At 44.8% G+C, this 23,679-nt stretch overlaps 2 protein-coding genes and 1 long non-coding RNA gene across 8 annotated transcripts in view; 1 reads left to right on the forward strand and 2 right to left on the reverse strand.

Annotated features, from left to right (window-relative positions):
* The window catches only part of smc5 (structural maintenance of chromosomes 5), a 62,570-nt gene extending 60,751 nt beyond the window's left edge, over window positions 1-1,819 (reverse strand). For 2 of the 3 annotated variants that reach the window (XM_072588294.1, XM_072588279.1), the window contains exon 1: window positions 1,617-1,819. In XM_072588294.1, the coding sequence (XP_072444395.1) occupies window positions 1,617-1,774 (158 nt within the window). In that variant the 5' untranslated portion in view covers window positions 1,775-1,819. The remainder of the gene's footprint in view (window positions 1-1,616) is intronic. The other variant, XM_072588286.1, reaches the window with a different exon arrangement.
* A 137-nt stretch (window positions 1,820-1,956) lies between these two features.
* The window catches only part of LOC140489092 (uncharacterized), a 65,580-nt gene continuing 43,857 nt past the window's right edge, over window positions 1,957-23,679 (forward strand). Inside the window, exon 1 of the long non-coding RNA XR_011963074.1 lies at window positions 1,957-2,067. This is a non-coding gene — a long non-coding RNA (uncharacterized lncRNA). The remainder of the gene's footprint in view (window positions 2,068-23,679) is intronic.
* The window catches only part of mamdc2a (MAM domain containing 2a), a 145,278-nt gene continuing 131,664 nt past the window's right edge, over window positions 10,066-23,679 (reverse strand). For 3 of the 4 annotated variants that reach the window (XM_072588309.1, XM_072588317.1, XM_072588303.1), the window contains 2 exons: window positions 15,984-16,041; window positions 10,066-10,863 (listed from right to left, as the gene is read on the reverse strand). In XM_072588309.1, coding sequence (XP_072444410.1) covers window positions 10,839-10,863; window positions 15,984-16,041 — 83 coding nt within the window. In that variant the 3' untranslated portion in view covers window positions 10,066-10,838. The remainder of the gene's footprint in view (window positions 10,864-15,983; window positions 16,042-23,679) is intronic. The other variant, XM_072588324.1, reaches the window with a different exon arrangement.

Consider the following 23,679-nt stretch of genomic DNA (forward strand, 5'->3'; position numbering starts at 1 on the left):
CCCAATTCTCCTCCCTTGACCACAGTAGCTTCAGAATATAGTGATGTTCTTGTACTTTTTTCAATTGTATTGTAAGATCCTACACTGCCCAACACCAAAACAAACTTACACTATTCTACTGAAGTACAATTGAAATGCTAGGAAAAGTATTTACCTTTCAATTAAGTACTTAATAGCCTTCCAGGCTCACACACAAATTCCACAATTTTAACAGACATCACTGCTTTTTTCGAATTGCATCTGTTGGTAATAGTCATTCACACTTCCTCCAGATTTCTTTACCTGTCCATCATCATTTCACTTTGTCATTTAATCATGCAGCCTAACAGACCTTATCTTTTGTTTTTGCCTCCACTCCCCCTTTCTTATCTCTCCAGTCATTTAAAACTGGTTTCATCTTTAGGTTTTTCCAATTATGACATAAAATTCAGCCAAAAGTTTAACTACTAATGGTTCCCCTCAGATGTTGACTAACTGTTGACTAAGTGCTTTAGCATTTACCTCAAATTTACAGTTTTATACCAGAACAAAGTATTCTCTCCAATTTGCCTAATCCAAGGTGAAGTCTGCGCTTGTTATTGTCTAAATTCTCCTTCAATTGAGTGGAGCGGATAGAGAAATCACTAAACACAATCAATCGCTCCAGGATTAATTTGACTCTGAAAGGAACCATCTGGCCACTTTTGCGATTTTGTAATCTGATCGCCGAGCTAGGTTGTGAACAGGCTCAACGCATTTAAAAAACACCTGCACTGAAGGTGAACGCATTGGCAGGCTTTTTAAATGAAATAAAAAATGAGGCACTTCTTGAGACCGACATGTAGCAAGAATCTTTTCATAACATTTCACACACTCGGAGACCCATTTCAGGGGAAGCGAAATAGGGGGATGATGGAAACTTGGAGAAGGCTCGTGTAAAAACATGAACTCCACCATGGATCAGTTTGACCGCACGGTTTGCTTCTGTACTGCAAATTCTATGTACTTCTTTGGGTGATGCTACTCTCTTATGTCTTAGTCTGATTATTATTATTTTATTCCTGATGAAGGGCTTTTGCCCGAAACGTCGATTTCGCTGCTCTTTGGATGCTGCCTGAACTGCTGTGCTCTTCCAGCACCACTAATCCAGAATCTGGTTTCCAGCATCTGCAGTCATTGCTTTTACCTCTCTGAATATTATTAAAGCATAGTCTATGCAGCTGGGTTCCCTCCCATTCAGATCAGGAAACAGAAGTAGCTGAAGTTTGTTTATAAAATCCACCGTCAGGGTGAGCCCCAGCGCGGCCTGAACCCGGAGGGAGTCTCACCTTACTCAGTAACCCCCCCTCCTCCCCGGGGGGAGGAAACGACTGAACCTCTCTGACAGGACATTCGCTGCTAAACCGGGAGATATCACTCGGTTAAAGAGACTTACCCAAGCTCTCCCGGGCCTGGACTCTGAAAAGAACAGAAAACCGGCAGCTGTGGCCTGGCCCGACCCGATCAATCAGAAAGACCCTGATTTTTTGGGGGGGGGGGGGGAAGGTTGTGGGAAAGAGAACTCCACCGACCCGGACCCCTGACCGAAGGCCCAGAAGCCTCGGTTTGTCCCTCAGCGCGACCGCCGCTTGACTCACAGGAAATTATCCATCTTGATCCTGACAATCGATCCTTCCACGAACTGGTTGCCGGCTCTGTCTCCCCCGGTTGCCTCCAGTAGGAGTTGCCGGCCACTCAGCCCTCGTTTTCCGCTCGCCTCCCGCTGCCCGGACAGTTTACGTTTCAGCGCCGCCATCTTGACGGTTTCCAAGTTCTTTTCCCGCGCAAACCTCCGGACCCCGCGTCATCCCGTCACTGACGCTTCACCCCCCCCGACACGTGATCCGGGAAGGGTCAGGGGGAGGGCGAGCGGGCGCGAGCTACGTAATCGTTGCGCTTGGGACCCGCCCTCTTTGGCGGGACGTCACAAAGAGGTGGAGCGGACAGTGTACGACTGTCGATCAGCTGTAACCAGATTGTAGCGAAAATCAACCTGTTACACACCTCTGGATTAGATGGGACTTGAACCCAGTCCTCCTTGGCTCAGAGGTAGGGATATTGCCACAAGCCTATCCCCCTTGAATCGCAGTTTTGAACACTAAGTGAGGATTGCAAATAAAGGACAAAGACTAAAAGGAGGTGGGTTATGGTTAAAGAGGACATTAACGCAATAGCGATACTTACACCTGTCAAGTGGAATCTGTGTGGTTACAATTTAGAAACACCTAGGGTAAGAAAGATACTGGCTGTTGTAAATAGACTCCCTCTCCTACCTGCAGTGATAACACTGGGAAGGCACTCAACAAGAAACTAGAAACCCAAGCAAAAAAAGGAACAGATGTAAGTCTGCGTATTGATGTCAGGAACAATGCTGTAGAGGAGGAATTCTTGGAGTGAATATTTATGGATCAATGCTTTGAGGAATCAGCTAGAGAACAGGCTATCCTACACTAAGAGATATATATGTCTTTTTGGGATCTTTCCTGCTTGCCTGCATTTCTGTCGAAATTTGATGTCTGTGTCGATGGCCTTAACCAGGACCTTGGGTTCATGTCACACAACAGGTGACCCCATTGCACTATATACACACACAGACAGACACACACACACTCACACAGACCCTCTCTCATACACTCACACATACACTCCCACGCACACCCTCTCACAGACTTATACCCCTTTACACCCACATACACACTCTCTCACAGACACTCATAAACTCCCCCCTCCCCCAACACACACATGCACATATACACATATAAGTTTGTGGGGTGAATTTGTACTTGCAGAATTACATTTTACTTTGCTCAAAAATTGCATGAATCCATGTAAGAGTCTGTAAATCTGTTTTTTTAGATTAGAATCAGTCTGACCATTGTGGCACAGACAGCCTCACAGGGAAACTCACACCTTTAATATGTTATCGGGGCCGACATGACACCAATTGTTAAAGTTCACTTGAGAATGTAACTTTTTTTAAAAAGTTTTGCAATTTACATATGAAAAAGACCAATATGGGTTCTTTACAGTCAGAAACAGGTGGAAATTATAACAGGGAGCAAAGAGATAGCAGACGAATTAAGTGTATGTTTTTGTATTGTCTTCACAAGGGAAGACACAAATAACCATCCAAAAATGCTGGAGAACACAAAACCCTCTTTACGTACAGGATCTGTATCCCTCTATTCTCTTCCGATTCATGTATTCGCCCAGTTGCTTCTTGAATGTTGCTATTGTGCCTGCTTCCACCACCCGAAGAAGGGTTACACCTGAAACGTCGACTTCTCCACCTCCTGATGCTGCCTGGCTTGCTGTGCTCTTCCAGCTTCCTGCTTGTCTAGTTTGGACTCCAGCAGATTATTTTGGCTCCACCACCTCCTCTGGTAGCACATTCCAGACACTCACCATCTGTTGTGTGAAAAACTTGTCTCGCACATCTCGTCTATATTCCACCCCCCTCCCATCGCACCTTGGATTTGCATTCCCCCAGTAATTGACTTCTCCACCCTAGGAAAAAGGCTCATACTTTCCACTCTATCCATGCCATTCCCAATTTATAAACTTCTATCAGGTTGCTCCTCAACCTTCTGCGCTCCAGTGAATACAAACCCAGTCTATTCAACCCTTTTTCAATGCTAAAATCTCCCAAAATAGGCAACATCCTGGTAAACCTTTTCTGTATCCACTCCAAAGCATCCACTTCCTTCTGGTTATGTGGTGACAATTGTATGCAATGTGCCCAGTGTGGTCTAACTATAGTTCTATAAAGCTACAGCATAATTTGTCTATTCTTATACTCAATGCCCCTTCCAATGAAGGCAAGCATACCATAGTTTTTTTTTACTACCTTATCTACCTGTATTGCTACCTTCAGTGATCTGTGGACCTGCACGCCCTCTGCATATCATGGGCTCTGCCATTCTCTATAATTTCCACATGTACTTGACCTTCCAAAATGCATCACCTCACATTTGTCCGGATTAAACGCCATCTGCCATTTTTCTGCCCATGCCTCCAACTGATCTATATCCTGCTGTGTCCTCTGACTATCCTCCTCACTATCTGCAACTCCAGTATATGTATTGTCCGCAAACTTACTAATCAGACCAGCTATGTTTTCCTTCAAATTATTTTTATAGATCACAAACAGCAGAGGTCCCAGCACTGATTCCTGTGGAACACCACAACCCACAGCCCTCTACCCTGAACAGCATCCTTCCACCATTAACCCTCTGTCTCCTATGGCTAAGCCAGTTCTGTATCCAGCTTGCCAGCTCACCACTGATACCATGTGACTTCACTTTTTGTACCAGTCAGCCATGAGGGACCTTGTCAAAAGTTTTACTGAGATGCATGGAGACAACATCAACCACTTTTCCCTCAAGAATCATCTTTGTCAGCTCCTCAAAATCTCAATAAAGTTATTGAGATACGACCTTCCCCACTCAAAACTATTCTGTTTATCGCTAATAAGTCCATTCGCTTCTCAATGCATATAGATCCTGTCATTTTGCTACCACCAACGTGAGACTCACAGGCCTGTAATTTCATGGATTTTCCCTGCTATCCTTCGTAAACAATGGGACAACATTGGCTACTCTCCAGTCCTCTGGGGGGGATTGTGGCTGAAGAGGATACAAAGATGTCTGTCAATGTTCCAGCAATTTGTTCTCTCTCTTCCCTCAGTATTCTGGGATAGTTCCCATGAGGATCCAGGAACTTATCTACCTTAATACTTTTTAAGACCACAACACCTCTTTCTTTTTAACAGCAACTTGGCTTAGAAATTCTTTACTCCCTTCCCTGAGATCATTCTCTACCAATTCCTACTCTTTGGTGAATACCGACACAAAGTATTCATTTAGGGCCTCACCTACTTCCTTTGGCTCCACACATAGATTCTCTCCTTTGTCCTTGAGTGGGCCAACCCTTTTCCTGGCTACCCCCTTATATATGTGTAAAAAAGTTTGGGATTCACCTTAATCCTGTTTGCTAATGACTTTTCATGATCCCCTTTCTTCTAATTCCTTGTGTTTTATCATGAGTCTAACTATATTTAGTCTTCCAAAGTGCTCTGTCTTGCTGCCTGGACCTCTCTTTATCCATAGTCTACTGCGTACACATTCTCTCTAGACTCTGGTAGAGCTTTTGGTCTCTTCCCGTTCTCTCTACATAATCATGAGACTCTATACATCATTGTACACAATTATCATTATTCATTCTGCTCATGTTTCATTACTCTGCGCTCACTCAAGATGATATGTAGCAGATTTCTGGCAGCCATTCCCACCTGCTTGGGGCTTGGCATGAGTCATGTCTCCAACAGTCCTGGTCTGTTACATCCTCCAAAGGCTGCCTAGACAGTTTTGATATTGTCACCCCAAGCCTAATCATGTATGTACATTCATGGAAGTGACTATTTCTCTGCATTAGTGGAGAGGGTACAGGGGATGATGTGACAGTGCGTCCATAGAGTAGCATCATTATCCTCAGAGATGAAAAGCTGGGTTGTGGCATAGTGTGGGATACATGCCTCCCAGTTACAAGGACTTATAGTGAAAAACACTCAGAATTAACTTGAGGGCTATGCAGAATTCCACATCCCAGTGTAATGTCCTGTGTGTCTTCCTGTTCTCAACACTAAGTTGAAGATTTCTCACTCTGTTGTCTTGACACTTGGACCTTGCCAAAAACTGAATGTTTGGCCTGCTCATCAGCTGAGTAGTCCATTTCACTCTCTTCAGAGGTCGGTAAGTGGATGTCGGAGACAGTGAAATGAGGCTTTGAACACTCTCCGATATTGTGCATGCTTTTGCCCTGCAGGCAGACAGAAGGGTTGAGTATCAATTTAATTGACAGCAAACCCCTTGAAAAGCATACATGATTATGACAATGAATACCATCTCCCACTCAATGCTACAGTCTCCTGCAACTTGTGCAACATTCACAGCATAAATTGTCTTCCACACGTTCAATCCACATGTTACATTAGGTTCAAGTTCACACACACACACACACACACACACACACACACACACACACACACACACACACACACACACACACACACACACACACACACACACACACACCCTGTCTTATTCCTAACATTTGTACCCTTAAAGGGTCCATTGGAGGCTCCTCCAAAACCATACAAATTTTACTTCCTTTAAGAATTTGTGTGGCTGAGAAACAATCCAACTAGTCACAATATGTATTAATGATTGAGATGAGGGATGGAATGTACAGTCTACAAGTTTGCAGATGACATAGAGCTGGGTGGGAGGGTGAACTGTGAAGAGAATACAGTGATGCTTCAGTGTGATTTGGACAAGTTCAGTGAGTGAGCATGTTCATGACAGATGAAGTAGAATGTGACATTACCCCCTTTGGTTGCAAAAACAGGAAGGCAGATAATGACAATAGATTGGAAAAGGGGGAGGTGAAATGAGACCCGGGTGTCCTTGTACATAAATCACTGAAAGTAAGCATGCAGGTACAGGGAAGACAGCAAATGGTATATTGGCCCACATGGCAAGTGGGTTTGAGTACATGAGCAGGGATGACTTGCTACAATTGTACGGGACCTTGGTGAAATCACATTTATAGTATTATGTGCAGTTTTGGTCTCCCAATCTGAGGAAGGATGCTCTGGCAGAGTGCAATGAAGGTTTACCCGACTAATTCCTGGGATGGCAGGACTGATGTCTGAAGAGAGTCCTAATCAGTTAGGACTACATGCAGTGGAGTTTAGAAGAATAAGGGAGGAATCTCATGGCAATCGATAACATTCTAATGGGACTGACAGGATAAATGCAGAAAGGATGTTCCTGGTGACTGAGGAATCTAGGACCATGGGTCACAGTCTAAGAATATAAGGTAGCTCACTTAGGACGGAGATGAGGAGAACATTTTTCAGCCAGAGAATGGTGAGTGTGTGGAATTTTCTACCACAGAAAATGATGGAGGCCAAAATACAGAATGTTTTCAAGAAGGAATTATATATAGCTGTTAGAGCTAAGGGGTCAAAGGGTATGGGGGAATTGGGGTAATCAGTCACCCTTGTATTGAATGGCGAGGAAGCTTGAAGGGTTGAATAGACTACTTCTGCTCGTACATCTTATGTTCTTATGGCAACAGATGCATGGAACATCGCCACCTGCAAATTCTCCTCCAAGTCTCTCACTATCTTGACTTGGGTGTGTATTGCCATTACCTCAGTGGGTCAAAAATCCTGAACTCCCTTTCTAACAGCAATATGGATGTTTCTACACTATGTGGTTGAAGAAAGCATGGGTGGTCTGTTAGCCCTATTTTTGTGTGAATTGTTGTTTCCTTCTTAAAGTAAAAAAATCCAGATGATTTCACAATTTTAACAGACAATTGTGGTTTACTGACAACAAGAATTTGTTCACAAATTAGTGGCATAATGGACAGTGAAGAAGGTTATCTAAGATTACAAAGAGATTGTGATAAATTGGGTCAATGGGTTGAGGAATGGCAGACGGAGCTTTAATTGGATAAAGGTGAGGTATTGCATTTTGGTAAAACATTAAGGGCAGGACTTGTACAATTAATGGTGGGGCCTCAGTAGTGTTGCAGAGCAGAGACCTTACAGTTCAGGTACATAATTCTTTGAAGTTTGCATCACGTATAGACAGGGTGGTTAAGAAGGTGTTTAGCATGCTTGCCTACATTCTCAGATCTTTGAGTAAAGGAGTTGGGATCTGAAAATGTGTTGTTGGAAAAGCACAGCAGATCAGGCAGCATCCAAGGAGCAGGAGAATCGACGTTTCGGGCATGAGCCCTTCTTCAGGAATGAGGAAAGTGTGCCAAGCAGGCTAAGATAAAAGTTAGGGAGGAGGGACTTGGGGGAGGGGCGTTGGAAATGCGATAGGTGGAAGGAGGTTAAGGTGAGGGTGATAGGCCAGAGTGGGGGTGGGGGCGGAGAGGTCAGGAAGAAGATTGCAGGTTAGGAAGGTGGTGCTGAGTTCGAGGGTTGGGACTGAGACAAGGTGGGGGGAGGGGAAATGAGGAAACTGGAGAAATCTGAGTTCATCCCTTATGGTTGGAAGGTTCCTAGGCAGAAGATGAGGTGCTCTTCCTCCCGCCGTCGTGTTGCTATGGTCTGGCGATGGAGGAGTCCAAGGACCTGCATGTCCTTGGTGGAGTGGAAGGGGGAGTTGAAGTGTTGAGCCACGGGCTGGTTGGGTTGGTTGGTCCATGTGTCCCAGAGGTGTTCTCTGAAATGTTCCGCAAGTAGGCGGCCTGTCTCCCCAATATAGAGGAGGCCACATCGGGTGCAGCGGATGCAGTAAATGATGTGTGTGGAGGTGCAGGTGAATTTGTGGTGGATCCCTTGGGGCCTTGGAGGGAAGTAAGGGGGGAGGTGTGGGCGCAAGTTTTGCATTTCTTGCGGTTGCAGGGGAAGGTGCCGGGAGTGGAGTTTGGGTTGGTGGGGGGGTGTGGACCTGACAAGAGATTCACGGAGGGAGTGGTCTTTTCGGAACGCTGATAGGGGAGGGGAGGGAAATATATCCCTGGTGGAGGGGTCCGTTTGGAGGTGGCGGAAATGATGACGGATGATATGATGTATATGGAGGTTGGTGGGATGGTAGTTGAGGACCAGTGGGATTCTGTCCTGGTGGCAATTGGAGGGGCGTGGCTCAAGGGCGGAGGAGCAGGAAGTGGAGGAGATGCAGTGGAGACCATTGTCGATCACGTCTGGGGGGAAATTGCGGTCTTTGAAGAAGGAGGCCATCTGGGTTGTTCGGTATTGGAACTGGTCCTCTTGGGAGCAGATGCGGCGGAGGAGACGAAGGAATTGGGAATATGGGATGACGTTTTTACAAGGGGCAGGGTGGGAGGAGGTGTAGTCTAGGTAGCTGTGGGAGTCGATCAGTTTATAGTAAAAGACCACTCCCTCCGTGACTCCCTTGTCAGGTCCACACCCCCCACCAACCCAACCTCCACTCCCGGCACCTTCCCCTGCAACCGCAAGAAATGCAAAACTTGCGCCCAAACCTCCCCCCTTACTTCCCTCCAAGGCCCCAAAGGATCCTTCCATGTCTGCCATAAATTCACCTGCAACTCCACACACATCATTTACTGCATCCGCTGCACCCGATGTGGCCTCCTCTATATTGGGGAGACAGGCCGCCTACTTGCGGAACGTTTCAGAGGACACCCGGACCAACCAACCCAACCACCCCATGGCTCAACACTTCAACTCCCTCTCCCACTCCATCAAGGACATGCAGATCCTTGGACTCCTCCATCGCCAGACCATAGCAACACGACGGCTGGAGGAAGAGCGCCTCATCTTCTGCCTAGGAACCTTCCAACCATAAGGGATGAACTCAGATTTCTCCAGTTTCCTCATTTCCCCTCCCCCCACCTTGTCTCAGTCCCAACCCTCGAACTCAGCACCACCTTCCTAACCTGCAATCTTCTTCCTGACCTCTCCGGCCCCACCCCCACTCCGGCCTATCACCCTCACCTTAACCTCCTTCCACCTATCGCATTTCCAACACCCCTCCCCAAGTCCCTCCTCCCTACCTTTTATATTAACCTGCTAGGCACACTCTCCTCATTCCTGAAGAAGGGCTCATGCCCGAAACGTCGATTCTCCTGCTCCTTGGATGCTGCCTGACCTGCTGCGCTTTTCCAGCAACACATTTTCAGCTCTGATCTCCAGCATCTGCAGCCCTCACTTTCTCCTTCACAAATTGTCAACCTATAGCCAGAGGCAAGGACAAGTACGAGGGCCTTCCAGATCTAAAGATGGGTTAGTTTCAGGAAAGAAATGGAAAAGCCGTGTGTTACTCATGAAGCTAAATAGCGCACACGCGCACACACACCATTTGTATTAATTGTAGTGCCAATTGCTGTTTGTTCCTAAAATTCTCTCTTAAGTCACTTGTGTTTGCGGGTATGTCTGCCCATTTGCTTAAACACGCAGATTTAACAACTGATTATGAATTTGACACTTTAATTCAAGAGAGAGCCAGAAATGCACTGTAAATACATTCCAAATTTACTGGCGGCTGTGTCTTGAGCTGTCCTGTCCCTAAGCTCTGGACTTTCCTCTGTAAACCTCTCAGGTTTCCATCCTCCATCAAGAGCTTCTCAAAACTTGCCTCTTTGATTTTCGAATTCAGTTCTTGTATCTCCTTATGGGGTGCCATGCCTAAATCTGTTGGATAATGATGTGAAGCACTTTGAAATGTATTATTAGCTTGGAGGTGCTTCATAAATGCAAGTTGTTGTTGTCGCACGTGATTCACTGGATCACTGCTCATGCCTGAGGATGACACATTCAGCAAGTACATGCATGTTTTCTCTGACATCTTTATTTGAACTGGATAAATATAGAACACATGTGGCATGTCACTGGACAGTACATAGCCAAGAAGGAATTGCTAACTGCATTCATAATAACTTTAAACAAAACCTCAAACAGTGCTGTTGATCCCATCTTCTATGATTTTGAAATGTTGAATATTTACACTTCTTCAGTAATGAACGAATACTGGATATTTCCAGGTACTAAAGCAAACATTGAGGAGCCCACGGCTACTACGTCTTCACTAACAGAACTAACACATTTATCTATTTTAATATTTAGAAAAAAGTCATTCAAATCAATTGAATTCTTCTTTCTGATGAAGGCCAAAAATCATTTACAACTTCTACAAGATCCAATTCAAGCTCCTCATTAACCCAATTGTTCCCAGTCTTGTTGCTCCACAGCCCATGCTGATGGAACCCCAAATCAGACATAAAAGCTGTACCAGTCTGGTTCATTTGGAGATTCGGGGTCATGTAGCAAAGGTTTTCTTATATCTGTAAATAAACAAGCAAAGAGAAACACTCAACAATTATTTTTCTCCTCATATTTCTAAACATAAAAACATTAAATGAAGTCAAATAATAGTGGCCATTTGGTCTTATGTGTTAACATAATCTTATGCAGCTTAGTGTCTATTTTCTATTTTGATAGTCCTGCTGTGAAACACATGTGGGCCAGTTTAATACATTACAGGCACTATATAAATGTAAGTTGTTGTGATGCAATTGGAAATGGGACAATAACCAAATTCCATCTGTGCTCTCTTCAAGACAGATAGCTCCCATGTCACTCAATATTTAGGAGATCTCAATCATTTCATAGTGTCCGTGTAACATGCAATAAAAAGTGGTTAATTAAGAGCGAAGAGCAAAAGCAAGTGACTGTCTCCATGCTAGAGAGAGGGTGACAAGGTTACGAATGAGATTTATGAGGCTAGTGCCAGGAATGGAGAAATTTATTTATGATGTATGATAGCTGCAATTGTACACAGCCTGGGTGAGACCACACCTGTAGTAGTTACTGAGTGTGGTTTTGGTCTCCTTATCGAAAGAAAGGATGTTCTGACTTTGGAAGGGGTGCAACCAGGCTGATTCCTGGGATGGCAGGAGTGACCTATGAAGAGAGATTGGATGGGTTGGACTATATTCAGTGGAATTTAGAAGAATAAGAGAGGATCTAATGGAAATCTATAAAACTTTAGACAGGGTAAGCACAGGAATAATGTTCCCAATGACTGGGAAGTCCAGAACCAAGGTTCACAGTATAAGGAACCAGGAAATGCTATTTAAGACTGAGGTGAGGATAAAATTCTTCACCTAGAGAGGGGGGAGCCTGTGAAATTCTCAGCCACAGAAAACAGTTCAGGTCAAAACGGGACTTGGAGGTGCCAGTGTTGGACTGGGGTGGACAAAGCTAGTGCTTCCAAATAAACAAGTCAAAACATTGAATGTTTTTGAGAAAAAGATAGTCATTAAGGATCAAATGGTACAGGGAGAAAGTGGGTCTGAGTCGCATGATTACATTGAAAGGTGGAGAAATTTAAAAATCACACAACACCAGGTTATCGTCCAACAGGTTTACTTGGAAGCACTAGCTTTCGGAGCACTGCTCCTTCACCAGGTGGTTGTGGAGCAGAATCGTACAACACAGAATTTATAGCAACAGGATTTCAGTGTCACTGGAATGTAAAATTAAATAAATTTAGCTTGAGTCTTTTACCTGTTAGACTGATCATGGTAGTTTCGGTTCCTTCGTATGTAAATTCCAGAACTTTTTTAAAGTTACGTTCTCAAGATAGCTTTTAACAATAGGTGCCATCTCAGCTCAAATAATGCATTATGATGTTAAAGTCTGTACATGTCCCAATGTTAGATCAGACTGATTCTATTTCTAAATTCCAGTGGTGCAATACCTTAGCAGGGATGACAGTGGAGGAGCAATGGCGGATATTTCTGTGTGTAATGCAGAAGTTGCAGGATCAGTTCATTCCAAAAAGGAAGAAAGATCCTAGGAGGAGGCATGGGTGGCCGTGGCTGACGAGGGAAGTTAAGAAATATATAAAGTTAAAGGAGAAAAAGTATAACATAGCAAAGATAAGTGGGAAAACAGAGGACTGGGAAGCTTTTAAAGAACAACAGAGGATTACTAAGAAGGAAATACGCAGAGAAAAAATGAGGTACGAAGGTAAACTGGCCAATAATATAAAGGAGGATAGTAAAAGCTTTTTTAGGTATGTGAAAGGCAAAAAAATGGTTAAGACTAAAATTGGGCCCTTGAAGACAGAAACAGGGGAATATATTACAGGGAACAAAGAAATGGCAGAAGAATTGAATTGGTACTTCAGATCTGTGTTCACTGAAGAAGACAAAAGCAATCTCCCAGAGATAAGTGGCTGAAGGACCTGAACTGAAGGGAATTTATATTTGCCAGGAATTGGTGTTGGAGAGACTGTTAGGTCTGAAGGTTGATAAGTCCCCAGGGCCTGATGGTCTACATCCCAGGGTACTGAAGGAGGTGGCTCGAGAAATCGTGGATGCGTTGGTGATTATTTTCCAGAGTTCGATAGATTCGGGAGCAGTTCCTGCGGATTGGAAGGTGGCTAATGTTATACCACTTTTTAAGAAAGGTGGGAGAGAGAAAGCAGGAAATTATAGACCAGTTAGTCTGACCTCGGTGGTGGGAAAGATACTGGAGTCTATTATAAAGGATGAAATTAAGACACATCTGGATAGTAGTAACAGGATAGGTCAGAGTAGGCATGGATTTATGAAGGGGAAATCATGCTTGACTAATCTTCTGGAATTTTTTGAGGATGTAACTCTGAAGGTGGATGAGGGAGATCCAGTGGATATAGTGTACCTAGACTTTCAGAAAGCTTTTGATAAAGTCCCACATAGGAGGTTAGTGAGCAAAATTAGGGCGCATGGTATTGGGGGCAAAGTACTAACTTGGATTGAAAGTTGGTTGGCTGATAGGAAACAAAGAGTAGTGATAAACGGCTCCATTTCGGAATGGCAGGCAGTGACCAGTGGGGTACCGCAGGGATCAGTACTGGGACCGCAGCTTTTTACAACATATGTTAATGATATAGAAGATGGTATTAGTAATAACATTAGCAAATTTGCTGATAATACTAAGCTGGGTGGCAGGGTGAAATGTGAGGAGGATGTTAGTTAGATGAGTGGTCAGATGCATGGCAGATGCAGTTTAATGTGGATAAATGTATGGTTATCCACTTTGGTGGCAAGAACAGGAAGGCAGATTACTACCTAAATGGAATCAATTTAGGTAAAGGGGCAGTACAAAGAGATCTGGGTGTTCTTGTACACCAGTCAATGAAGGTAAGCATGCAGGTACAGCAGATAGTGAAGAAGGCTAATAGCATGCTGGCCTTCATAACAAGAGGGATTGAGTATAGAAGCAAAGAGGTTCTTCTGCAGCTGTACAGGGCCCTGGTGAGACCACACCTGGAGTACTGTGTGCAGTTCTGGTCTCCAAATTTGAGGAAAGACATTCTGGCTATTGAAGGAGTGCAGCGGAGGTTCACGAGGTCAATTCCTGGAATGTCGGGACTACCTTGCGCTGAAAGACTGGAGCAACTGGGCTTGTATACCCTTGAGTTTAGAAGACTGAGAGGGGATCTGATTGAGACATATAAGATTATTAAAGGATTGGACACTCTGGAGGCAGGAAACATGTTTCCGCTGATGGGTGAGTGCCGAACCAGAGGACACAGCTTAAAAATACGGGGTAGACCATTTAGGACAGAGATGAGGAGAAACGTCTTCACCCAGAGAGTGGTGGCTTTGTGGAATGCTCTGCCCCAGAGGGCAGTGGAGGCCCAGTCTCTGGATTCATTTAAGAAAGAGTTGGATAGAGCTCTCAAGGATTGTGGAATCAAGGGGAATGGAGATAAGACAGGAGCAGGATACTGATTAAGGATGATCAGCCATGATGATATTGAATGGTGGTGCAGGCTCGAAGGGCAGAATGGCCTACTCCTGCACCTATTGTCTACTGTCTATTGTCTATAAAGTGGGATTTACAGAATTGTACATAGATCGAAGCATTATTTGAGCAGTGGAGTAGGTTGGAAAGGTGGAGTAGATGCAATGAGATGAATGGTCTGTTCCCACTCCTATTTTCTGTATTTTCACAGCTGGTTAGAGTGGAGTTTTTCTGTTTAGAATGAGGATGCTGGAGCAAGATTTAATTGAAATTTATAAAATATCAAGGAGCAAGGTAGCGGAGATACAAAGGATGTATTTCCACCTTGGTGAATAACCAGGGTCACAGATTTAAAGTAATTGGTGGAGGGATTAGATTGGGAGTTTGGAAATGTTTCCAGGCAAAGGGCAGTGGAAGGTCTGGAACACACTGCCATGGAGCGGGAGAAACCCTCGTCCGTCGTCAAACATGTGAGTGCACTGCCCTTGCATACAGGGCTATGGAGTAAGAATTCAAATGTGAGACCAGATTAGATAGTTTTTCTTTAGTCCTGTTAATGTGTTTCTAAGTTAATTTGATTTTCTTCTTTCACGGGGTGTGTTTGTTGTTGGCTCGGTCACCCTTTGTGGCCTATTACCCCTGAGGTGGTGGTCATAGTCTTGTCTGTTAATAATTGCAAAGTTTGGAGTTTTCAAAGATGAAACTTTAAATGTATTTTTTTCCGGTTCGTGGGGAGAGTACAGAACTGTCAGCTCACTGAGAGAGTGAAGCAAGGTCATGGGGGAGGGTATTACCGGGGGAACCTGGATTTAGCCGTTCTCCCCAACGGCAGGAGAAGGTTTCTATGTATCATAAGTAACTGGAGTAATAGAATGACACAATGGAGGAGGCCACTCAGCCCATCATGCCTCTGCTGTAGGGTAAATGAAGAACATGATCTAATTGACTGGCAGAATGGGCTGAATGGCCTCTCGCTGTTTCTATGAGACTCGGGATCTAGCTCTGGTGCACAGGGCTGGAAGATTGAGGGTGGACGTGTGCCCTTTATGGAGGGAGTTCTCGGTCAGCATTGTGAAGATAACGCCATCGATCTTTGTCCTACCTGTACCCAATCCCCCGACCTCAAAAGTATGTTCAATCCCTGTTTACCTTCCACATTCTATATCTGACCTGCATCAGCTGATATTCCATTTCCCCTCTCTGGTCACAGAATCACAAGGTCTCTCATTCTCAACCTCACCCTCTCCTGAGGTATGGTGAGAGAGCAGCCCTGTGGTCCAATGGGGTTATGGCAACTTTACTCACTTGAATGGATATACCATCTAGGAATTAACAACGTACAATAGATTTAAGTGGTTGCAATGTTAGTTGAAGTGCCTGTTCCCTGCTCCACTCCCCACCCAGCCCCAATGGGGAAATGAGGTTAATTAGAGGTGAGGTTAGTTAATGATAAAGCACAGATGCATAGGACATGATCAACGAAAGTTGTGGAACATCATTGCCATTGCTCACATTGTGCCAGCTCCATCCCTATTGTTTATGGTTAGGAAGGATGAACAGTATGGGATTGCATTGAGATGGAATGAATTAACACAGTGAAAGTAATATGTGAAATCAGTGCTGATAAGTGCACATCAGCACCAGCAGTGTGACAATTTGTTCTCACCTCACGGACGGTAAAAATGTTTGAGCATCGAGGTATCCACTGCCTTCATAGACACTCCCTGCCAGAAGTGTCACTGGTTAGTCACTTGACACATTGCAAACAGTTATCGAGCACACACATATAGGCAGCACACCCTAACACTTTGTATTCATGCAGGTGCTGATCATTCGGAAAGAATCACCAGTTAGCAGGTCATTTCTGCTACCAAACTGTTTCGAGGGTTTCCGGTCTCCCACCTTCTATCCTCCTCAAACCTGAGTTCATCCAGAACTCCACTTCCCCTTATTCTAACCCAAATCGAACCCCATTCACCCAATGGGCCAAGGGGGCCTCCTTTTGCTCTGTAACAATCCTATGATCACCTTCCTGTGCATAGCTATGTTGGCTTCCAGCACCTACGTTCAAAATTCTCAAGCCTCTATTCAGATCCCACCCCCCCCCCCCCCCCCCATGGCCTTGTCTGTCCCACCCCCCCCCCCCCCCCCATGGCCTTGTCTGTCCCACCCCCCCCCACCCCCCCATGGCCTTGTCTGTCCCACCCCCCCCCACCCCCCCATGGCCTTGTCTGTCCCTGTTTCTGTAATCTCCTCCAGCTCCACAACCCTCTGAAATCTTGGCCATCATTATTTGTAATCGCTCCAACAATAATGGCCGTGTCTTCAGCTGCCTGGGTCTTTATGGTCTGGAATATGCCAATTCCAACTCTCTCTCTCTCTCTCTCTGCCTTTATGATGCTCCTTAAAACCTAACACCACTTTGATCAAGCTTTTGGTCATCAGCCCTAATATACACTTAGGTAGCTCGTGGTGAAACTTTGTCCCCAGTAACATGACTATGAGGTCTGTTGGAATGTTTTAGTGCAATGAATAGCAGAGTTTTGGATGAGCTGGTACGTGCAGCAGGTTGTATGTGGGAGGCCGGCATCAGGAATATTTCAAGTCTCCGGGTGGCACAGAGGAGCAGCGCGGTGGTAGCTGAGATTACAGAGGTGGAATCTTCATGTTGCTGATGTTCACCAGGAGGTGATGGGGTGGGACTTGGTTCTGAGGGTCGGTCCTGGGGAGAGGCGTGAGGGCTTTGGAGAAAACACAGAATCAGTTAGCAAGAGTGTTTTCAGGGATGAGGGCCGGTTGACAAAATTAGAATGAAGAAGGCAGAGAGGAGATCTGACTGAGATTTTTCAACATCATGAATGGGCCTGGATAGAATAGATAGGGAGAAATGTTTTCCAAAAGGAACAAGAACAGATTTAAAGTGACCTGTAAAAGGGTGCAGATAAGTAAAAAGCTTCTCACACAAGTAGTTCAGGTCTGGAATGCCAGGAGATTTGGTGGAGGCCGGTTCAATTGAGGCATTCAAGAGGATATTGAAGGATTATTCTGGATAAAATTAATGTGCAAGGATATGGAGAAAACAAATTGGAGGATGAGCACTAGTCAATGAGGTCGGGGTTGAGAGTTTGGTGCTGGAAAAGCACAGCAGGTCAGGCAGCACCACACTCGTGACTCTGATCTCCAGCATCTGCAGTCCTCATTTTCTCCAACTAGATAATAATGCTCATTTAATGAGCAGGTCAGGCATTACTTCTGTGCCATAATGCTTCTGTGATTCTATGATCTAGCCTGAATGCAAAGATTAGGTACAAGTGGTGGAAACAAGTGGCAGGGAAATACTCAGAGCTCATGACAGAGAGCTTTCTGCTGACAGGAATGGGGATTTCTGATAGAACCGCTTCGCATTGATCCAGATTGCAAGACGCAAATGGTGCAACTTTAGCAGCCTCTGCTGGCGAAAGTGGAAACTGCAGGCCAAGGGGATTCAATTTTGATTTTTTTTGTTTAATAGAACATAGAAAAATACAGCGCAGTACAGGTCCTTCGGCCCTCGATGTTGCGCCGACCGAAGCCTACCTAACCTACACTAGCCCAATAACCTCCATATGCTTATCCAATGCCCGCTTGAATGACCATAAAGAGGGAGAGTCCACCACTGATACTGGCAGGGCATTCCATGAACTCACAACCCGCTGAGTAAAGAATCTACCCCTAACATCTGTCCTATACCAACCTCCCCTTAATTTAAAGCTGTGTACCCTAGTAACAGCTGACTCCATACGCGGAAAAAGGTTCTCACTGTCAACCCTATCTAAACCCCTAATCATCTTGTACACCTCTATCAAGTCACCCCTAAACCTTCTTTTCTCCGATGAGAACAGCCCCAAGTGCCTCAGCCTTTCCTCATACGATCTTCCTACCATGCCAGGCAACATCCTGGTAAACCTCCTCTGCACCCGTTCCAGTGCCTCCACATCCTTCCTATAGTATGGCGACCAAAACTGCACACAATACTCCAGATAAGGCCGCACCAGAGTCTTATACAACTGCAACATGACCTCAGGACTCCGGAACTCAATTCCTCTACCAATAAAGCCCAGTACGCCATATGCCTTCTTCACTGCACTATTTACCTGGGTGGCAACTTTCAGAGATCTGTGTACATGGACACCAAGATCCCTCTGCTCATCCACACTACCAAGTAGCCTACCATTAGCCCAGTAATCCATCTTCTTGTTACTCCTACCAAAGTGAATGACTTCACACTTAGCTACATTGAACTCCATTTGCCACCTTTCCGCCCAGCTCTGCAACTTATCTATATCCCGCTGTAACCTGCCACATCCTTCTTCGCTGTCCACCACTCCACCGACTTTCGTATCATCCGCAAACTTGCTCACCCAGCCTTCAAGCCCCTCCTCCAGGTCATTTATAAAAATGACAAACAGCAATGGTCCCAAAACAGATCCTTGTGGAACACCGCTAGTAACTGCACTCCAAGATGAACCTTTACCATCAACTACTACCCTCTGTCTCCTTCGAGCCAGCCAATTCCTAATCCAAACCTCTAATGCACCCTCAATGCCATACCTCCGTAATTTTTGCAGTAGGCTACCATGGGGTACCTTATCGAACACCTTGCTAAAATTCAAATACACCACATCTACTGCTTTACCCTCGTCCACTTCCTTGGTCACCTTCTCAAAGAACTCAATAAGGTTTGTGAGGCCTGACCTGCCCTTCACAAAACCATGCTGACTATCCTTGATCACATTATTCCTATCCAGATGTTCATAAATCCTATCCCTTACAATTCTCTCTAAGACTTTGCCCACAACAGAAGTGAGACTCACTGGCCTATAGTTACTAGGGCTGTCCCTACTCCCCTTCTTGAACAAGGGGACCACATTCGCTATCCTCCAGTCTTCTGGCACTATTCCTGTAGACAACGACGACATAAAAATCAAGGCCAATGGCTCCGCTATCTCCTCCCTAGCTCCCCAGAGGATCCTAGGATAAATGCCATCATGCCCAGGGGACTTATCTATTTTCACCCTTTCCAGTATTCCCCGGACCTCTTCCCTACGTACCTCAAAGCCATCCATTCTAATCACTTGTCACTCAATATTCACATCAGCAACAACGTCCTGTTCCTGAGTGAATACTGACGAAAAGTATTGATTTAGTGTCTCTCCAATTTCCTGTGCCTCCACGCACAACTTCCCACTACTATCCTTGACTGGACCGATACCTACCCTAGTCGTCCTTTTATTCCCGACATACCTATAGAAAGCCTTAGGGTTTTCCCTAATCCTACCAACCAAGGACTTTTCATGTCCCCTTCTCGCTGCTCTTAGCTCTCTCTTTAGATCCTTCCTGGCTACCTTATAACTCTCAATCGCCCCAACTGAACCTTCATGCCTCATCTTTACATAGGCCGCCCTCTTCCCTTTTACAAGGGATTCCAATTCCTTATTAAACCACGGCTCCCTCACAAGACCCCTTCCTCCCTGCCTGACTGGTACATACTTATCAAGGACACCCAATAGCTGCTCCTTGAACAAGCTCCACATATCATTTGTGTCCTTCCCTTGAAGCCTATTTTTCCAATCCACGCATCCTAAGTCATGCCTCACCGCTTCATAATTTCCCTGCCCCCAGCTATAACTCCTGCCCTGCAGTGCACACTTATCCCTCTCCATCACTAGAGTAAAAGTCACCGAGTTGTGGTCACTGTCCCCGAAGTGCTCACCTACCTCCAAGTCTAACACCTGGCCTGGTTCATTACCTAGAACCAAATCCAGTATGGCCTCACCTCTTGTTGGCCTGTCTACATATTGTGTCAGGAAACCCTCCTGCACACATTGGACAAACACCGACCCATCTAACAAACTCGAGCTATAGCTTTCCCAGTCAATATCTGGGAAGTTAAAGTCCCCCATAACAACCACCCTATTACTTTCACTCTTCTCCTGAATCATCCTTGCAATACTTTCCTCTACGTCTCTCGGACTATTAGGAGGCCTGGAGAAAACTCCTAACAGGGTGACCTCACCTTTCCTATTTCTAACCTCAGCCCAAACTACCTCAGATGGCATGTCTTCCTCCATCGTCCTTTCCACCGCTGTAATACTAAAAATTTCTTCAATTGTACTTAGCACAGGAAACAAAGGCAGAGCAAAATAAATTACTAGAATGATAACAGGGCTGATGGGTTATACCAGTCAGGAAAGGCTGAACAGACTGACCTCTTTGCTATGGTCGAAGTTTATTATAGGGTTCAAAAGGGACGGTGAAGATCTCTTATGGCACAGAGGTACAGTCCTATTCCTCGACTAGGAGACCAAGTTTCAAGTCCCAACTGCTCCAAACATCTCTGAATAAGTTGATTAGGGAAAATAAGTTAATTAAAAGAAGGGAAGGTGGAGGAAAAATCTATTGAAGTTGAGATCAGAATCAAGGAATCATTAATGTCAGATAGTGGCGATGGAATTAAGGATGGCTATTTTTACTTTGAGAATGTGCTACCAGAGGAAGTAGTTGAGGTTCCGTGGGTATGGATACATTTAAAGGGAATCCTCAAATAACCACCAGGGAGAAAGGAGTAGGTGAGTATGCTGATAGGGTGAAATGAAGTATGGTGGGAGAGAGGCTGGTGTGGAGCAACAGCACTGCTGACGTAGACCAGATGGGCTGAATGGCCTGTTTCTGTGCTGGAAATAAGACAATATATGCTGAAATTTTAGTTTGTTTCTATGCCAGGCTTGCCAAGGGGAACACCCCCCCAAATTTCCTGAGTCTCACTGACAACAGCCAAAACAGACAAAGCAGGCTCACCTGAGGAGCATCAATGAATCTTGAAGTCATTATGTTACTGGTGTGATGAGAATTACATTTTGAGGCCACCAGGTGGTTCTGCTATAACGCAACAATTGTGTTCCTCAGCAATCTCGCTTGATAGAAAATCGCACTATGGAAAACTGCTACAGGAGATCGCTAATAGAAAATCACTATACTCATTCAGTAGAAACTTTGTGTTATCCACATAATGTCTACATTTCATCAATCGCGCGATAGCCAATTTGCACTGATGAAATGCACGTTATAGCAGAACAACCTATACCTAAGAAAATAAATTGTGGAAGCTTTCTCCTTTTTAACACAGTCAGATACTAATGTTCAAAGATGCAGAAAACACATCCAGTGGAAGCACATCTTTCCTGATCCATAAGTCAGCGATATATCAGTCCCATTGGTGATATGGTAAAGCTTCTAGTGCAGGTCTTCGTGTTCTATGGGTCATCTCAACTAAATCATTCAGCTGTCACTAGATGGGAGAACCACTAAAACTGGGCACCACCTTTCCAATCCCTTCCCAGCTCTCCCAATTTTAAGGCACGCCATTTTTGTTTTCTAGATCACTGTTTGCGAACAACTGTAGTAATAAGAGTGCTCCGGCCACAACAACAACTTGCATTTTTGTAGTACATTTTGGAAAGCCAAACATCCCAAGGGGCTTCACTGGAGAAATTATCAGCCAAAATTTTGACACCAAGCCAGGAGGTGATATCGGGGCAGGTAACTGAAAGCTTGATCAAAGATGTAGGTTTAACTGAGACAGAGTCGATGGGAGGCAATAGCCTATTGATAATATTTGCTAGAGTGTTAATCCAGAAGCCCAGGTAATGTCCTGGGAACCTGGGTCTGAATCCTGCCACAGCAGAAGGTCAGATTTGAAATCAGTAAATACCTGGAATTGAGAATCTAATGATGACCATGAATGATTCTTCCTGCCAACGCATGGTCTAAAACCTGTGTGCAAATGGGATTTCTATCTCTGTTCTGCTATTCTCTATCATTTTGTTATTAACCAGTGGTTTTGCAGTACAAAGCCCCCATCGTGAGATAACAATTCAGTTTGCATCTGTTTTCCTTACTAATTAACATTATGGCGAGTTAAAAAGATTAAGATTTAAATTTGCTTTCGAATTATTGTTCCCATTTTCATATCACTCTGTGGTTTCCCTTACTCCCTAACTCTGCAACCTCCTCCACCCTTAAGTCCTTTGAGATCACTGAGTTCTTTGGGCTGAATGATGGCTCAGTGGTTAGCGCTGCCACCTCACAGTGCCACAGACCCAAGTTCGATTCCAGCCTCAGGTGACTGTCCTGTGTGCAGTTTGCACATTCTCCCCGTGTCTGCCTGGGCGGATTGGCCATGCTAAATTGCCCTGCAGTGTGCAGGAATAGGATGGGGGCTGGGATGCTCTTTGGAGGGTCAGTGTGGACTTGATGGGCTGAGCTGCCTGCTTCCACACTGTAGGGATTCTGTGATCTCAACACTCCGTCAGTTCTGGCCAATGGCACTTTGTAAAGGAGGTAGTCGGTCAAAGGCAGTGACCATATGGGAAGCATCTCAAATGGAGAAAGAAACCTACACTGCTGTCTGACCCAGCAGTGAACATGCACAGTTGCTGCCTTTGCTGCCTGGTTTCAAGTGTCTCTGGGACATCAGAGTTCATTCTAAGAAAAATAAACAAACAGCAAAATTCACAGCTAGCCTTGGAGAAACCTGTGGGTGGGAGCTCATGGCATGGGATGCAGCTAAGTGGCTACTTTTTAAATGTAACCTTATTGATTTTTGTGAATCTACAATTGTGTGTAGAGTGTTTTCTGTCTCTTGATTAAATTTAAAAAATATAAAAATATAGGTACTAAGTTACTGTGGAGCAGTGAATTTAAAGCAGTATGGCTGTGCTTTTTATTTAGGTGTGTAGATTATTAATGTGCAAAGATGGCCTTTAGTAGAGTACTATGCTCTTCCTGTCAAATGTGGGAGTTTAGGGAGAGTTTCCAGGTTACTAATGATTACATCAGCAGGAAGTGTGTTTGGTTGCAAATCCTATCAGATCGCACGGATTGGTTGCAGTGGCAGTTAGAGGCAATGAGGAATTTACAGGAGTTACGGGGAGTGACAGATAAACTGAAGATACAGTCAGGTTGATGGGTGACTTCCAGAGGAGAAGGATTCACATTTTTGGATCATTGGAATCTCTTTTGGGGTAGAAGTGACTGGGTAAGAAGGACAGATAGCACCTGAATTGACAGGGGGCTAATATACTGGCAGGGAGATTTGCTAGAGCTGCTCAGGAGGATTTAAACTAATAAGGTGGTTGGGGGAGTGCAGGGCAGGGCAGGGGCTGGCGTTGGGACCAACATAGATAGTGAGGAAAGAGATCAGTCTTTACACTTGGGAAAAGGTGTGGGTCAAACAGTCAGGGCAGACAGGAATAAAGCAGTGAATAAGGTAGGACTGATAAATTACACTGCGTTTGCTTCAATGCAAGGGGCCTATCAGGGAA

The sequence above is a fragment of the Chiloscyllium punctatum genome, chromosome 2 (genome assembly GCF_047496795.1).
Source record: "Chiloscyllium punctatum isolate Juve2018m chromosome 2, sChiPun1.3, whole genome shotgun sequence".
Classification (NCBI taxonomy): domain Eukaryota; kingdom Metazoa; phylum Chordata; class Chondrichthyes; order Orectolobiformes; family Hemiscylliidae; genus Chiloscyllium; species Chiloscyllium punctatum.